The 19,400-nt window shown below is 35.5% G+C and overlaps 1 protein-coding gene across 1 annotated transcript in view; it reads left to right on the top strand.

Annotated features, from left to right (window-relative positions):
* Tecrl (trans-2,3-enoyl-CoA reductase like) overlaps positions 1 to 19,400 on the top strand; it is a 71,974-nt gene that overhangs the window by 10,141 nt on the left and 42,433 nt on the right. Inside the window, exon 2 of the mRNA XM_031341972.1 lies at positions 3,811 to 3,862. Coding sequence (XP_031197832.1) covers positions 3,811 to 3,862 — 52 coding nt within the window. The remainder of the gene's footprint in view (positions 1 to 3,810; positions 3,863 to 19,400) is intronic.

The raw sequence follows: 19,400 nt of genomic DNA, 5'->3' as shown, positions 1-19,400 counted from the left end.
GAATAGTTTATTTAAAAAAGACAACAGATGGCAAAGGCAGTCACAACTTTCATTTCTTGCATATGAAAACTTTGCTATCATCAATGTAAATGTTGGCAAACCAGCAATGAATCAAACTTCAAGTACAATATGCTGAATTTCAGATACATACACTTGGTTCAGTTAGAAAGCTTTACCTTGTTCGTTTATTAGTTCATGATTGATTTCTTATAAGAAATAGTAAAGAGGAGAATGTTAAAGTTTCCAGTTTGGGAGTTTGTATTTCTGATTTATTTATTTATCCATTCATTTATTCATTCATTCATTTGTTTATTTATCATTCCATTCATTTACATCTCAAATGATCTCCCAATTCCTGCTTACCCCTCCACAACCTCCCACCCCATCCCACATCTGCCTTCTCTCCCCTCCCCTTTGCCTCTATGACGGTGATCCCTACCTACCAACCCTCCCCACCCCACCGCTCCAGCATCCCCCTACCCTATGCTGTGGCATCAAACCTCCACAGGATCAAGGGCTTCTCCTCCCATTGATGTCAGACAAGAGTATCCTCTGCTATATAATATCTGGAGCTATGGATCCCTCCCTGTACACTCCATCTTTAGTGGTCTAGTTCTTGGGAGCACCGGGTGGTCCAGCCATCCCACATTGTTCTTCCTATGGGATTGCAATCCCCCTCAGCTCCTCCTGTCCTTTCTCCAGCTCCCCACCAGAGTCCCTGAGCTCAGTCTCATAGTAGGCTCCAAGCATCCCCATCTGCATTGGTCAGTTGCTAACTGAACCTTCTAAGGAGAAGCCACACCAGGTTCCTGTCAGCAAGTGCCTCTTGGTAATAGCAACAGTGTTTGGTTTTGGTACCAACAGACAGGATGGAGTCCCAGGTGGGGCGGTCCCCTGATGTCCCTTCCTTCAATCTCTTCTCTATTTTTGTCCCTGCCTTTCCTTTGGACAGGAACATTTCTGGTCTAAAAGTTTTTGATGGGTGGGTAGCCCTATCCCATGACCGGGGTCTGTGCTGGTCTACTGGAGGTGGTTTCTACAGGTTCTATCTCCCCTTCACTGCAAATTTCAGCTCAAGTTATCCCTGTTGTGTTTTGGGAACCTCTCACTTCTTTGCCACCTGGGACCTTCCAGAGGCTATCCTCAGTTCCTCTTCCCCCACTGCTACATATATTTTATTTGATTACCTGACTCTCTGTACCTCTCTCTGGTGCCTTTCAGTACCTGATACTGCCCTGCATTGTTTCCTCTCCCTCCTCTCTCCCTTCCAGGCTCTCCTCCCTCCTTCTCCTGCTATCATCATGTTTCCCCCTCAATGTGAGACTGAAGCATCCACACACTGGTCTTCCTACCTCCTAAGCTCGATATGGTCAGTGGGTTATATCATGGGTATTGTGAGCTTTTGGGCTAATATCCACTTATCAGTGGGTACATATCCTGTGTGTTCTTTTGTGTTTGGGTTACCTCACTCAGGAATATTCTCACAACAAGCCCAAAAGAAGGGAACACACAAGTATTTCTTTCTTTGTATATATAACAGTGACTTAGGACAATGGGTTAATTAATGTGATGCTCAGTTATTCTTTAGAAGATTCTTGAAAACTGAGTGAAAGGAAAAGGCTATTAGTAAACACTCAGAGAAAATTGCCGGGACATTTACGGAGCAGTCAGGAGCTTTCCATTCTTTGTTTTTGTGGATCTTCTTATTCATTTCTTCTACCTTCGCTTCAGAACCTGAAATTATTTCTCCCACTTTATTTAATCTGTTGTTAAGACTTTCCTTGAGATTTTTGCATTATTTCTTGAGTGTTTTATTTTAACTTTTATTTCAATTTGACATTTAGTAATTCTGTTTCTTTATGAGATTATATTTTCATATCTTGAATAATTTTCCTTAATTCATTTTATAATGTCTTCTTTGAAGTGCTTATTCATAACCTTTTGAAGTCCTTGACTTCATTCACAATTCCTATTTTTAAATTCTTGTCTTATATTTCAGCTAAGCTAGTTTTGAAGACAATATTAAAATAGGAGTTCTGGTTTCTGGCAAAGGCATGTTATCTCCTTTATTTCTATGGTTTTGAGCTTGTATCTTTGTATCTAGAGTCAAAAATGTATAGGATGTTTCTTGATGCTGTGTGGCATTCAGGTCTTCGATTGCTATTGTCCAATATGAAATCTTATGTATTAGTAGCACAGTTATGTTTTTCAGTTTTGGGGTCACTTGAGTTTTAGGGTTCAGATTCCAACTGGTCTCAGATCTGAAGTGCTGGCTGGAAATCTTGGTGCATACTCCGAGCAGTCACAGATTAGTTAAGTGTGTGCTAGTGGTAGGGAAACTGGACTGACTCTTGAGGTTTATACAGGAGTGTTTGGCATCCAGCTCCATGGAGCATTGAAAGGTCTAACCTATGCTCTACTAGAGAATGCAGTGAGTCTCAAGGGAATGGAATGATCTGGGAGGACAGGCTGATGTGGGTAGCAAAGGCAAGATTAATGGTATCCTCAGGGAATCAGAATGGAGGAATTGAAGGAGGGCACAGTTAGTAGCACTGGTCTCTACCATAGTTATAGCTGTGGGGTCCATAGAGGACAGTGTGTCTGAGTAGAGGTGGGTCGGTTGTCAGAAAAGAATGGGGAGAATGGCTGAAGAAGGGAGCAGATGAAGAACTATGAGAAGTCTCTTTCTGTACAAGGATTGGCAGCCCAGTCCCAAGGTGATAGGTATAGGCTGGAAGGATGGAGTGAGGCATTTTCAAATGAGAAGTATTAAAAAATATATGGAGGTCAGAATAGAGGAATGGAAGGAAAGTATCTGGGTCCATGCCAAGGGTGGTAGCTGTCATTAATGTAAACATGTTAACAGTACTGAAATGTTGGTCATAATTGAATAACTATTCTGTGCATGATCTTTCATGCATTTTTATTTAATTGTTTTTTAAAAATCCATAATTATGAATCAATCAACCAAACAGAAAACATTTTCTCATATGATCATCATATATTACACCAATCTCCTAAACCTACTGAAGAAAAATAATCACGTTGTAATAGGTGATCTTAATATGTGTTTTCAAGGATTTTTAATAAGTAATTGTAAGGAGTAAGTGGTGAAAAGAATTTTGAACTCTGAAAACTGCTACTAACAAAAGGTCAAGAAGTACTATGATGGATTGAGGTATTAGGGATAAACTGTTAGCTAGAGTAATTTCACAACTTAAATAAATCAAACCAAAATACATTTGAAAATGTGTTATTCTCAGTAATTAGAGATAAAATTATGTTAAACCTAATATATTATGCACATTGTATGTTTTTTAGTATACCTTTATTCTGTTGAAAATTGTTGTAAAATCTTTTACCATAAATTCATTAATGCAATCATGTAAGTGACTTGTCTCATAACAGGTCTGTGTACCATAAATTCTTAATGTATGAGACAAATTCATGTTGTACAGCACCTGCCTCTCAATAAATGATTTTGCTTGGCTTTAATACTTCATACTTTCTACTCAATATTCTCTTGTTTTCTGAAGACAGTAACCAATATTTTGAAAAGATGAAAATTTAAAAGATTTTAATATATTATTTTTAGAGGAATATATTGATTGGACTTAGAGTACTATAACTGTATGTAAATAAAAATTTTCAAATGTAGCATTAATAACTCATATTAGTTGTTAAAGTAGAATTTAAAAGTTATTTAAATATATAAATTTACTGATATTTTGACAATGTCACTAAGTTTCTTAAATATTTGTTTAGCAGAAATTATCATGTTTTTCTCATAATTGTCTTTCCTTCTCTCAGGTAACACAAATGTCAACTATTCAGGATGTGAAACAGAAGTTCCACAAAGCATGTGAGTTTGATTTATTTATTAAAATATATGCTAACATAAATTTTTTTTGATTTTTGAGACAGGGTTTCTCTGTGTAGCCCTGGATGTCCTGGAACTTACTCTGCAGACCAGACTGGCCTTGAACTCAGAAATCCACCTGCCTCTTTCATATTTTCAAATTAGCTCAAATTTTTCTTTAAGAACAAGCACACAAAAGCTATATTTTAAAATCAATTGCTTTGATAATTTAGTATTTAACAATTCTTAAATATAGTGATTCAGAAGTAGAGGATCACAGCCATTCATTTGACTGAGTACAGGGTCCCCAATGAAGGAGTTAGAAAAAGGTCCCAAGGAGCTGAAGGGATTTACAGACCCTTAGGAGGAACAATATGAACTAACTAGTACCCTCAGAGCTCCCAGGGACTCAATCACCAACCAAAGAGTACACATGGTGGGACTGATTGCTCCAGCTGCATATATAGCAGAGGATGGCCTAGTCGGTCATCAATGGGAGGAGAGGCCCTGGGCCCTGTGAAGGTTCTTTGCTCCAGTGGAGGGAAATGCCAGGGCCAGGAAGCAGGGAAGGCTGTGTTGGTGAGCAGGGGAATGAGGGAGGGAACAGGTTTTTTTTGTTTGTTTGTTTTGTTTTTCCAAAGGTGAAACCAGGAAAGGAGATATCATTTGATAAGTAAATAAAAAAAAATCTAAAAATAAATAAATTAAAAAATAAATATAGTGATTCTCACATTTGATACACTTTTTGATGCTTTAATACTCAACAGGTTTTTATGAGTACTGGGCGTAAAAATTCATGCCAGTATTCAAGAGACAGTTGCTTATCCAGTTAACAATATCCCAAGAGGCTGGGCAGTGGTGGCACAGGCATTTAATCCCAGCACTTGAGAGGCAGAGGTGGGCAGGTTTCTGAGTTCAAGGTCAGCCTGGTCTACAGAGTGAGTTCCAGGACAGCCAGGGCTACCCAGAGAAATCCTGTCTTGAAAAAAACAAAACAAAACAAAACAAAAAATTCCCAAGAAAAAGCTTCAGTTTTTCAATGAAAGTATATATGAAATTGTTTTAATGCATAGTTCAATTTTCTTTCATATGAATATATTTTACTATGTAAAGACATTAACTGAGAAAAATATTTCTTTTATGTTAGCACAAAACATTAAATGATGATTTTATTCCAACTATTTAAATAAGTTAAATTCATTCCATATAAAAATTATTTTATAAAACCTGTACATGATATTGCTTAAACTTATTGATGGGTAACATTGTTCTGTAAAAAAAAAATCAAACAAAACTCAATATTGCTTGAAAGTATTCATATTTATATATTTATGAACTTTATATCTAGTTTTAATAATTAAATTCATTCTAATTTTCAAACAATGAAAATAAAATTACTGGAAATTATTATTTTTACTGTTTTCTAAAGGTAAGCTTAATTGTATAGTTACTAAAATCAAGTCAATGTTAGAGACATTTTACTAATGGATATTTCTCCATTTGCATAGCTTCCTTCTATTATGAAAGTTCTTTTCCAGTGTGGTGTATTTATTATTTATAAATCTATGTTGATATATCATAATGTGCCAGTCCCTTGAGGATCAAGATATATCATTAGGTTATGTACTTATATCATTTTAAAGATCCATTTTAACATGTCTTATTTAACAGAATATGTGTTCGGGGGGATATGTTTAAATTCATAATCTTATATATTGATTCATTGTATGAAAATTGAAGATAAACTCAGGAAATAAATTATTCCTTTTAAAAGAACTAGAAACTATTGATCTGTATCTAGATTTATATATAGCTATCCCTGTGATATGACTAATTCAGTTATAGTTCAAATATTAACATTATTCCTATTAAAAGAAGGATGATTATCTAGGATTCAATATACATTTTAAGAAACCAAAAATATAACAAGGGATTACAATTAATAGAGCTTAAATGGATAAATATTTTAGGAATATTTGTCTTTAATTGCTACGGACTGGGGTTTCTTAAGGGGTCCCTTGTTCGGCAGGACAATGGGTTCTGGCCAGGTGTGCACGGGATTCGGCTTTGACAAACAGACTAGACACGAGTTGGGTAAGGTCTGAGTGTATTTTTCAAATATGGAGTCAGGTTTATATAGTCAATACAGAAGGGTTTGAAAGAGTCAGGTGGTACAAAGGTCAAGATGCATCAAAACAAGGTGCAGGTACATAGCCCTTCCTTAGGAACACAATAAGTCAGCAGCAAAGTATGTACATGTTAATTTAGAAGGAACTAAACAGGGATTACAATCTGAAAGAAAGCTAGCTCTGACTAAGGTGACCTTGGCTTAGAAGCCAGGTGCAGATAGTTCCTCTTCAGTTTGTTGTTTTGGTTACTGACTGGGTGGGCCTAAGTAAGTTCCTCAACATTGCTATTTTTCTGGACTAGCGGAGGTTAGCCCTAGGGAACACTTGTTAAGCTAGTTCCTAGGAGTGATTCAGCTGCAAATCTAGTATGGCCTGCCTTATGTTGACTAAGAATGAGGATTTCACCTGATCTTGCCCTGGGATAGTCCTCTCATTCTGTAAGCTTTAATGTCCTACCCACAGTGCTGGAGGCAATTAGTTTGAAAGGCTTAACATTCCAAGCCAGGGTTTGACTAGGACCTTGGAACATTGGTGAAGGTCAGAGAGCAATGTCCGAATTTTCTTACTAGCTGTAAAGAAATGATATCTTGGTGAGCTCCTAGCACACAAGTATGAGGACATATCTGGGCTACCTCTGAGTTTGGGGTGCCAGGCGACAATGTGGGAGCAGGAGACTGACTTTCCTGAAGTTTACGCCTCAAATACCACCATCACGCAAAGTGTGCGTGGCATTTAATGTATTGTTAAGAAACATACAATGAAGAATATAGTTACTGGAAAACGGCTTATATTTCAAGTTGCTTTGTGAAGGTGTGTTTTGATATTTTACCTTAAAGGCATGTAGGTTTTTAATACACTAAAAATAAGAGATCAAGCCATTACAACAAATATCCAAAATGAAGTAAGGGTTATCTACATAGCTTTCCTCAATTTGTTTTTCTAGCACTAACTTTGTTATTAAATTCTCTGTAATTTTGTGCCAGTATTATCTGAAGTATGGGATGCCTTAAGTTTTAAGTTATAAAAACACAACTTTATTTTTGTCACATCAGATGGGGTAGTACATGTCTTTAAGCCTTTTAATGCAGGTTGAAAGACATGTGGCTATGGAGTTGCAAACCACCCTGGGCTAAGTATTAAGAAACTAGAGATAAATTAAATTATTATCTAATCACATAATCTATGTAGGTAATTATCCTAGTTAATCACACAACCGTCTCTACTTCTTTATACTCCTTGAACATTGATTCAGGTGCAAAACAATCTGAGCATAAAGCACATATCACAATAAAACAATAATTGCAATGCTAAACTATAAAATATCAGAAATTCAGCCAGAGGAAATTGTAGTATTCAAGTGAACAGACATTTGAATATGACTTAAAAAAGTAAAAATAATTTGTACAAAAGTTGAGAAATATCCAATTGACAAAATGTAATCAGATTTAATACCTATACATAATAAGATGAGATTTATTAGCTACCATTAATTCTTTTTCAAAGGCATAGTTCTAATATTTAGCATGCTTATTAAAGTTATTAAAATAAATATGCACTTAACCCTAGAGCAACTTGAGGCTCCAGGGAGAAGGAAGGCCAGGTTGTGGTAGGGGGAACATCCTCTTGGAGACAGGGAGAAGTAGGAATGGGATGAGGATCTGTGTGGGGAGGAGCAGGAGGGAAGTAATGGCTGGATTGTACAAAAGGTAAAAGTAATAAAAATAATTCAAAGAAACAAAATAAAAACCAAAAAAATAACTTCTATTAAACAATTAATTATAATTTAAGTATAGGAATTATTATATTCTAACATTTTTCATTGTATACTATATTGTAAAATTTTGATTGTCTTCAGTTTTTATGAATTTTTCTATTATTAACTATTAAGGAATAATACCAATTCTGCTTTGTTTAATATGCTTGCAAAAATTAAAACAAATCAAAATGGTACTCATGAAAGATCCCTGGGGGAGACGCCCACTCAAATCTCGGGAGGACGTACACCTAAGGAATCACGAGAGACCATCTTGATGTAATTACAAGAGGTATTTTTTAATTTCGGGGCACTCCGGTTTGGCACCACACCTATCTCACACAGGAGATAGTGGAGCCAACCACGAGGCTTGAAAGTTAGGGGTTTATATAGGGAAAAGGTCTGAGGTAACAAAGGGATCAGTGTGGTCATACATGATTGGCTAGTTCAAATATTAACTATTACGTGCAGAACAGAGTGGAAAATTCCTAAGGTTGGTGTTAATCTGAGTCAACAAAGCATCTGACCTTAAACCATATCTGAGAGGACCAGATGATCCATTACTTAGTATCCGCCAGGCAAGTCTTTGCAGGCCTGGGCCTTGGACATGTCCTCGTTTGCCTAGACATGTTTTCCTCTATGGTTATAGTTTTATGTCTTCTTGACTGCCAGCTCTTTATGATATCTAACTCCTTCCTTCCCAGGCCTATGTGGGCCAGCTTGTGATGGATTCTTAGGCCCATAACTTTTCTTCCTAGTCAGTACAGGTCTAAAGCTTTAATTTTTCCTTTCACTAACACAGTGCATCTGCAAAAATTTTTTCATTCTATTTTTATTTTACATTATTTGTATTACATACTGCTTTTATTATGATTTCCATTGCTGTGTGGAAACACCCTGATCATGGAAAACTTATAAAGGAAAACATTTATTTGGGGCTGGCTTACAGTTGCAGAGGCTTTGTTCATTATCTTCATGACAGTATATAGGCATATAGTTCTGGAGAAGGAGCTGGGAGTTCTCCATCTTTATTTATAAGCAGCAGGAGATTGTTAGCAACACTGGGCATAGTTTAAGCATATGAGACCTCAAAGACCACCTCCAAAGTGACACACTTCCTCCAACAAGGCTGTGTATTCCAGCAAGCACATATCTCATAATAGTTCAACTACCTAAAGGAGAAATATTAAAAAACACATTAGTCTACGGGGGCCATACCTATTCAAACTACCACACATATATTTATAGGAATCCATAAATAGATGTACTATAGAAAAGTTTTTATGCATGAAAATCCACAAACTAGGGCTTAAAAACTTTATGTTCTGATACTCAATTAACTACTTGTCATGTCTTTTTCATATTATTTGTCTTCAGGTCTTGGAGCTTAAAAATAGAATTATTAATAATGTCTTTAAACACTAATGACTAAATGAAACATTCCCAACAGCAAATTTTGTTTCTTACAAGGAAAAAAATTTTGTTAACATAATTCATTAACATGTTCAATTTACAACAGCTTTTCATTATGATATCTCCATATACTCATATAATGCATTTTAATAATACTTTCTCTATTGGTATATATTTCAGTTTTTCTTTTCCCTTATCTTCTCTTTTTCCATCTCTAAATCTGTGAGTCCCTCTTTTAGTTCTCTGTCTTTCTCTCTGCCTCTCTCTCTGTCTCTCTATCTCTCTCTTTCTCTCTCTGGCTCTCTGTCACTGTCTCTGTCTCTGTCTCTCTGGCTCTAAGTCTGTCTGTCTGTCTGTCTGTCTCTGTCTCTGTCTGTCTCTGTCTGTCTGTCTGTCTCTCTCTCTCTCTTTCTCTCTCTCTTTCCTCAAATACATAAGAAACACACACACCTTATAAGACACATGTATGCATATAAGGTAGCACACATGTTGTCTCTATTTGTGGAATTGACTTATTTCATGGATATATTGATCCTTAATTCTACCTGTTTTTTTTTTTTTACAAATGGAGTATTTCCTTTTGTGTGGCCAAGTAAAAATCTCACTGTGTGTACACCACATTTTCTTCATTGTTGTAATGACAATTTGAAACCTAGAGTAATTCCATTACTTGTTTATTGAGAATAATGTCTCAATAAATGTAAGTATTCAGGTATATCTGACCTTGACTTGTTGCAGTATCTACCTTAGGGTTTTATTGTGGTGAATAGGCACTGTAACCAAGGCAACTTTATATAGAAACACATTTAACTGGGATTGGCTTAACCTTTAGTGGTTTATTCTTTTATCTCATGGCAGGAAGCATGGTGGCATACAGGCAGATATTGAGCTAGAGAATTAGCAAGAATCTGCCTTCAGATCTGCAGTCAGCAGGAAATGACAGTGACACACTAGTCAGGATTGATCTTCTGAGACCTCAAAGACCAACCCATAGTGATACACCACCTCCAACAACATGGTCACACATCTTAATAAGCCTATGAGAGGCATTTTTATTCAGACCACCACAGTAGCCACAAATAGGAAATATAAATGTTATGAATTATGGATTTGTTTGTTTGTTTTTCTTTATTTTATTTTATTTTTTTATTTTTCACAGTGACTGAACCAAATTACATTGCAAGGAGTAGAATATATGGTTTTCTTCCCTTCTTACATAAAGTGGTAACAATTTCTTTCTGTTGTTGAACTTAATGATGGCCATAGTGGAAAAAGCTTCAATGTAGTTTTTTTTTCAAGGACTAAAAAGATGTACTTTAGTAACAGTTCTTTTTAAATTTTTTTATTTATTTTTTATTAGATATTTTCTTTTTTATTAGATGTTTTCTTTATTTACATGTCATACAATATCTCCTTTCCCAGGTTCCCTTCCAAAAAAAAAATAAAAATTAAATTAAATTAAATTAAAACAAAAACAAAAACAAACTCCTGTTACTTCCCCCTCCCCCTCCGTCTCTTCCTCAGTGGCCCTGGCATTCCCCTACACTGGGTCATAGAACCTGAACAGGGCCAAGAGCCTCTACTCCCATTGATGACCGACTTGGCCATTCTCTGCTATACACATGCTGCTGGAGCCATTAGTCTCACCATGTGTATTCTTTGGTTGGTGGTTTATTTTATGGGAACTCTGAGGGTACTAGTTAGTTCATATTGTTGTTCCTCCTAAGGGGCCACAAATCCTTCAGCTCCTTGGGTCCTTTCTCTAGATCCTTCATTGGGGACCCTGTACTCAGTCCAATGGATGGCTGTGAGCCTCTACTTCTGTATTAGTCAGGTACTGTCAGAGCCTCTCAGAAGACAGCTATACCAGGCTCGGAATTCCTTGGTAGATATTGATGAGAATTAGGTAATTGATGAATGTTTCCTTCCTAATTTTAAGACTTGCCAGATAGTGGTGGTGCACGCCTTTAATCCCAGCACTTGGGAGGCAGAGGCAGGCAGATTTCTGAGTTTGAGGCCAGCCTGGTCGACCAAGTGAGTTCTAGGACAGCCAGGGCTACTCAGAGAAACCCTATCTCAAAAAAACACAAAAACAAAACAAAACAAAATAAGACTTAATTCTTTGTCATCTTTCTGATATTGTTTTCTAATTTCTTATTTTTATTCCAGTGTGCTCTTCAGTTTCAAGCTATAAACTGTACAGTGGCTCAATATAATTTAAAAAAATGAAATCTGCCTTGTCCCCCTCCATATTTTCTGCTGCATTTTAAAATTTCATCTCAATATTTTATATACCATCTTTATATTCTGTAGCAAGCTATGTTTAGCATGCTCAATTTCCAGCTTATTAGATAATCTACTATTTAATTCCTAGTTACTTAATTAGGAATTAAATTCAATTACTCAATCTTGATATTGTGGATCACAACAAACGATTTCCTTTCATCTTCTATGTCAAATTTGCATCATAGTCACTAATGTTGAACCTTTAGAATGTCCTGATTTTAAAGCTCATATCTCCATATCTGACAAATGTATCCAACATTCGTAAAAGATAGCTAAATTTACACACTTCCATAGCTATTTTTATGCCTTGATCATTCCCTTTTTATTTCTAGCACATTTTCATAGATTTTGTGGTACAAATGTCCTAATGCTGTCCTCATATTATGGGTTATTTTTACTCTTTCTGACTTTTACTGTAAGATTGTGTAATCAATGCTCTTCAAGTACACCTTATAATATTTGGCTATCATATCCTTAACTACTGATATTCCTCACACAAACATTCAGTTCCTGAAAAAAAATTCATGCATTATTCATATGTATTTTTCACATGCTTAGGTCTGGTCCTTCAAAACAACAAGTTCCGTATATAAAAGCTTATGATTTACAAACAAATTATTGAAACAAATTATACTGCTCCTTGAGAGCATCCTGTCATTTGTCTTTGGCAAAAGCATCACAGAGGGCCGTAACCAAGTTTGCCTCTAATATTTAAGTCCATGCATAAACACAAGGACAGGCTTGATGAGGGGCTTTGAATGTGAAAGCAATGGCATGCATGAGCTTGTCTAAGATAAGGAAGAACGATTTATGTCACTGTAGTTCTTTGTGAATATTCCTTGCATTTCCTAAGATGAAGTGATAAGTTGAGAGCCACATCCTAGCTATGTGTCTGCAGGGCTGGGGCTGTTGCCAGAGCATTTCCTTCTCTGTTCTAATTGTCATCCTAGACCTGGAAGCTTCCAAACTGACTGACTCAACTCAGCGTCTCTCGGCTTCTGACTGACTTGCTCTGCCTGGTCTCACACTAACTTTGACAATGTAGCCTTCCTGCTCCTTCTCATTCTCTAGCTCATTCTGTCTTTACTGTGTGTAGCTTGTTTTCACTACAACCTCTTCGTGAAAAACTGTTTCTGTAAAATTCCCATCATACTCCACACCTGTGTCTAGCTTGTTATCTTTCCTTGCATGTTTCTTTAGTAGACTCACTTTGCTGTGCTGCTTTTATGAGAGTTCTCTGACTCATTCTGTCAAATCTTTCTTTGATTCATCACTTTTTCTGCCCCTCAACTAGAAATCACTTTCAAAGATGGCTGCTTCCTTCTATAAATTAAACTTACTTAATTGTTAGGGTCAATTCTAAATAAGATGTATAATAAACACATGTCTCTATTTCAGGCAAAACTGACTATAATCCTGAGCATATTTGCATTCCAGCCTGATCACATTAACCTAAAAGGTCTTTAGATATGATCCCTTGCCTGAGCATCCATGCTGCTGGATTATAAATTCCCCTACAATTCTTAACTCCTTTTTAGACAGACTCTATTACTTTTAGAATTTCATTCTTAAAGTTTTCTTACTTTTTTAAATCCTCATAGATAAAAATGTTGATAAATTTGTGTTATATAAACACTTTAAACACTGGAACTATCGTTATGCTTCACTATTCTCCACCAAGACATAGTCTTTCCTAGATCAGAGATAATGGGATGCTGGCCTGACATTTCTCAGCCATTTTGCTTTTTCATCATCCTGAGTGAGGTAACCCAATCACAAAAGAACACACATGGTATGCATTCTCTGATAAGTGGATATTAGCCTAGAAGATCAGAATACACAAATTACAACCCACAAACCACAAGAAACTCAAGAAGGAAGACCAAAGTGTGGATATTTCGTTCCTTCTTAAAAGGGGGAACAAAATACCCATGGAAGGATTTTCAGAGACAAACTATGGAGCAGAGATTGAAGGAAGGACAATCCAGAGATTGCTCCACTTGGGAATCCTTCCCATATTCAATCATCAAATCCAGACACTATAGTGGATATCAGCAAGTGCTGGCTGACAGGAACCTGATATAGCAGTCTCCAGATAGGTTCTGACAGCACCTGACTAATACAGAAGTAGAGGCTGAAAGAGGTTCTAACCTGCTGAATCCTTATGCTAGTCCCTGAATGGGAATGTCATATATACTCTTCTCCAGAAAGGACAGAATTCTTACTTTAGAATTATAATATGCTGAACAATTTAATTTGACTTTTGAGGTTTATTGTTTCTTATTTATATAAGAGAAAAATTTTGATCATTTCTGTATTTGGAAATAAGTATATGTTATTTGAAAGTAACAGACATATAGAATTTTTTTTTTACTAAAATGATAAGAAGAATATTTCCCTGTTTTACTTTCTTGAATATAAATTTTTCCAGCACAGAATTTAATGCATATGGTTAATTTCCTTTTAATGCTTTTTTAATAACTGAAAAAGAACACTAAAACATCAAATATTTTTACTGCTATTCCTGTTTCTGAACTACCAAGGGAACAAAGGGAGAAAAGGTAGGTTTTATAAAGTCACTTGGAGCAATAACCATTAAGTTCTGGACTTTTACAGAGCAAGAAAGGAAAGGGAGTTAGAGACTCTAACATTGTATCAGTAAACTTCTTAAAGTTGAAATCTATTCACTGGTTATTTCTCTCCCAAATATCTGCTTTATTTACATTTTGTTTCCATAATTCAGTATGCAGTCTCAAAAACATTGCATAACTCAAAGCACAGAAGGAAGACAATATGTATTAATCCATCCACTACAGACTAAATTTCAAGAAATAATTTGAAAACTGACATCCTCCTTAATTGAGTAGCTTATTATATATTAAAGAACTCATATAAACATATCTCTAGAAAGCATTGGCTTTTCTTGAATTTTTTTCTGGAATTTATTCAAGGAATAATTAGTAAGTCATTTAAAAATTAATGAGATGTATGCAAGTTTTACAGAAGAAATACCTCTAAACGTTTAGTCCTACTTGGAAGTATGTAAATTTCAATTATTTTAGGAAATATGTGACTAAAATTAAAATGCTTCCAATATTCTAAAGGGAATGTAGTTTTCTTTTTAAAAAACTATTTAAAATGTAAATATGTACAATGTTGACATAAAACACTTAACATAGTGTCTTTTAAACTTATTTTTTTTTTCTTGTAAGAATCCTTATCTTGTGCTGGACAGTGGTGGCGCATGCCTTTAATCCCAGCACTTAGGAGGCAGAGGCAGGTAGATTTCTGAGTTCTAGGCCAACCTGGGCTACAGAATGAGGTCCAGGACAGCCAGGGCTATACATAGAAACCCTATCTCAAAAAAAAAAAAAAAAAATCCTTACCTTATGGTTTGCAATTGCTTCAGTGTTTCTGGATCATTTAATTGCCACCTAAACATTTGTTATAACATTTAGAGTTGAGAGATTAGATGACTGGAAACAGGATGTTCTCATAAGTAAGGAGAAATATGAAAATTGATGAATAGAGTATAGGTGCTCAGAGACACTACCTCTGATGGACATATGAACCTGATGGTGTTGATCCTGTTATTACTGCAGAAGTACAATATATCAATAAAGAAATTGCAGGAAAAAAATCCTTACCTTTATTTTTAAATAATTTTATATTAATGAAATTTAATATAAATGAATTATATTGAATGTACCTGACTTTGTTCATGTTATACATTAATTTAAACACTCTTATAATACATGTGCATATATATATACATATGTATGTATGTATATATATATATTTATAATATTGTTTCAGAATTTGCTTTCTCATGTTTCAGAGAACTTCCCTAGCTTCTTTGTCACTAACTCCAAAAGGAAATTGAAATGAGCTGGTGCACTTTTTCTGAGGTCTCTAAGAAATTGTCTTAAGCTCATGCTCAATGCTTCATGGGATTCATGCTTAGTTTTTGTCTCTGTTTGCTTAGAATTCCTCACAGTTACATCATACTCGAGAGGGAATCTAGACTTTTTATTATATTGAAGTAAACCTATTTTCTGAATCCCAGTTGGTTAAAGCTGCAAGTGAATATATAGAACTCCTGCAGTGGTGGTATTATGTGGTAGGCTTTAGAGGATGTGACCTTACTGGAGGAAGCATGTCAATGGAGGATGTACATGGAGGAGCATGTCAGCTTCTGTCTCAAGCTTCACATTGAAGGTATGACCTGCCAGCTTCCCACTCCTGCCATCATGCCATCTGCTTGGTACCAAGCCTCCCCACTGTGATGGAATCCTAACCCTCTGGAAACATGAGCAAAAACAAACACTTTTACCATATGCTGCTGTTTTATCAGAATAACAGAGAAGTAGTTAAAACAATTACTTTTCTTAAATTTATATCATATAATAACAGCGATATTTCTGCAAATTGTATGGTTTTAACTTTTTCTATCTCATAGGTATTCTATTGAAGGTATGCATCACATTTTCATTATCTAATATTGGTTGATGGACACTGGCTGACATTACTTGTTTACATTGTGAAGGGAACAGGGTGATAAATATGAGCCTGGGCATACCTACATCCTAGAGTGTGGCATTCCTTGATTATATGACCAAGATAGGTATAAGTGGGCCATAAGAAAATCCTATTTTCAGTGTTTTAGAAAGCATCCAGCTAATTCACATAAAAGCTGTGATTTAATCTCCCCCAACTATATATGGGTTTGTCATTCCACATATTTTCTTCAGTGATATTTTTAATCCTGTTTTCCTGATAGTGCCTGGTTTCACTTGAATGAGATGATATCTCAAAGTAATTTTAATTGGCCATAATTCACAAGTCTCAGATTTCTAGTATTCTTTAACACATTAATTTAGATATGCTTTTACCATAGTTGTTTCTATGTAGTCCTGGCTGCCCTGTAATTCACTATAAAGATCAGATTGGCCTCGAAGTTACAGAGACCTGAATTCTTCTGCCTCCTGAGTACTTTATCAAAACCATACCTGGCTGTGCTTTTACATTTTTGTAATGATTATTTGTAGCTCTTTTCTGACAATTGCCTAATTTTTCCATTGTTCCATTTATGGATTGGCAGCTTTGTTCCTTTAATGATTAATGTTTTCCATTCTTCAAATACTATAGATATTTCCTCTTTGTATAAAGGTAATAATTTTATCTCATTATATGGGCTGTCGACTTATTCTGTTGATGATTTCTTTTCTCTAAGGATGTTTTTATTTCATGTATTTCATTTTGTCAAGCTTTGTGGCCATATACATTACTATTGTGATTCTATTCATACATTTTTTTCCTGCAACTAGGTCTCAAAGTGTTTTCTCTTTTTTCTTTTAGTAATTGCACTGTTTTTTGTTTTAAATTAAGTTCTATGATCTAGTTTTAATTGATATTTTTTACAACAGAGAAATGGATCTAATTTTATCCTTTTGATTGTATGTATGGTTTATTGCTAACATGAATACCTGAAAAGGCTCTATTTTTTCCAGATGTATACTTTGTTAAAGTTTAGTTTTCTATAGCTGAATAGATTTTTCTCTGAGCCTTCTATTATAGTTCATTAGTCCTTATGCACATCTATGTTTTGTGCCAGTATCACAATATCATGATATTTTTATCACTATGGTTATATTGTATCATTTCAATACAGGTAATGTGATATCTCTGATTTTCATTACTCTTGGAATTTTTTGCACACTCATAGTTCCCACCCCTGTGTGTGTGTATTTGTGTGTGTGTGTATCTGTATCTAAGTGTCTCTTTGTGCATTTCCATACTTGTAAGACTGATTATTTTTTTACTTCTGTGAATGATGTACTGGAATTTTATGAAGATTTTATTGAAGCTGTAGTTCTATTTTAGTAGTATCATGTTTTACAACATCTGGCAATCCAGGACCATGAGAGAAATATATATATTTATATGTGTGTGTGTGATAGATGTATATATATATATGTATATATATATATATATGTATATATATATATATATATATATATATCATCTCCATACATATATGAAGAAAGCAAGAGAGAAAGAGAGAGAGAGTGAGATTTCTAAAATTTTCATTGTAACAAACTTTCACCTCATTGGTTAGTTTTATTACTGGGTATTGTTTATAAAGAAACATTGAAAAGTATTCTTATGGAGAAGCCTGATGCAGAATTATTTTGAGGTAGGAAAGCAGTCATAAACACACTTGGACAGATAGACTTATACCACAATGTATGTTAGACCAAAAGAGTAACCCTAGAGAGAAGATATGTGACCAGATGCAGCACTGAGCAATGTGATAAAGATTAAAAAGAAGATTCCCGTTTGCTAATAAGTGTGAAATATAACCAAATATAAAAGGCGTTCCAACTTTCGCTTTTGAGTTTAGTTTCAAAAGAATGGTGGGAACTAAATCACACAAAAAAGAAACTTCTAAGGACTCCATGTTCTTGAATACAGGTGATGTATAAGCATTTGGACAAACTCAGTAGTTTATGGATTCTAGGAAAGTCTGAGTGGTCTTTGAAGATAGAGTCAAGTGCTATTTACAGAAGTGTGAGTTACTCAATATGCATCACAGATTCCTGTTCTGTCTCAGGACACTAGAGGAGGTTGCTGGCCTCTGCATTGTTGCAGTAAAGGTATGGCACTGCAGCTAACGTCTTTGTGAACAAGAAGATTTTATAAGACTTTTACAAGGCAGGATTGTGAAAACTGATGCATGAACTTACAGGCCTTTTATTTCGTGTTGAAAGATATTTTACAGCTGATTGAGTATCAAGGAATGTACTCCTAGAAAGAGAAATGAGCAACAATAAGTGGACTGAAGAGGACTGAAGCCCTATTAACTTTACCAAGCATGAGAATCTGTTCAGGAGAGATAGCTCTCAAAAGGAACATAGTTGGGTAATAATTTGTGAAATTGTGAATATTTGGCTGTTATTCTGCCTGGAGCCTGGTTGTGTAAAAGAAACAAGTGCTGTTATACAGGGACTTTTGGTATAAAGATAGTCACTGAGAATAAGCCATGTATGGAGATCGTTTATGTGGGGAAAACCACTGAAATCGAAGAGAAAGTAGAAAATAAGCTGCACATGTTAAGCTGTTCCAAATCAGGGCATCCTCCCTGATGTGTTGTAAGTGCAGACATCATGGAAGGTACCTAGCCCCTTCTCCAAACAACTCAAGCAGCAGCCATTTCATATTGGATGAGGTTGTGTGGGGTAACAATACACAGTCTTCCGAGTCAATGCAATGGTTCCTATTAAAGAATGATGCTGCATTTGAGTAGACAAAAAATGAATGGAAGTTGAAGCTCATCAGCCTCAGCAAGATTCCCAATAATATCAGTTTTGTCAGACACTTTAAGAAACCTTGACAATCTTTCAGTAACTTGGGGATTTAATTGCTACTAGTGCCCAGCAGTTTACAGACACATAATATGTATATTAGTCCTGCTTTCCCACATGACAAATGCTACATGGAGAGATCTACATATGTATAAGTGCTTAGAAAGAGAAAGAGACTGATAGAAAGACATTGATCTGAAGAGATTTCTTCAGGTGATTCTTTAACTTGAACTATGTCAACATCTGTTGTCTTCCACTTAAAGACCAAACCAAGCCCCGTGGATATCACTGTCAATGGCTGTATCCCCACATGTATCCTTCAGTTTTCCAAAACAAGAAGTGCTTAGCTTGAGAAAGGAAGATTGGTGTGCTAGCTCAAGCAGAGAACAAAGTTCTCTATTCTCTGCCCTTTGTTTCACCCAAACACTCCACAGGGTGAATGTCAGGCTACATAGTATTGGGAGCTAGTTTCTTTGCTCAACTTCCAAAGGTCTCAGTTGGGATTTACTGGCTACTCTGAGAATCATAGTAGGGCTTTATTAGTGTCATATCACTTTTGCTGGGTTCAGCTAATGTTCATTTCACCCAATTAAAAA

Source organism: Mastomys coucha, unplaced genomic scaffold, assembly GCF_008632895.1.
Source record: "Mastomys coucha isolate ucsf_1 unplaced genomic scaffold, UCSF_Mcou_1 pScaffold22, whole genome shotgun sequence".
Lineage (NCBI taxonomy): Eukaryota > Metazoa > Chordata > Mammalia > Rodentia > Muridae > Mastomys > Mastomys coucha.
Note: the sequence above shows the minus strand (reverse complement) of the source record. Positions and strands in the feature narration are given on the sequence as shown.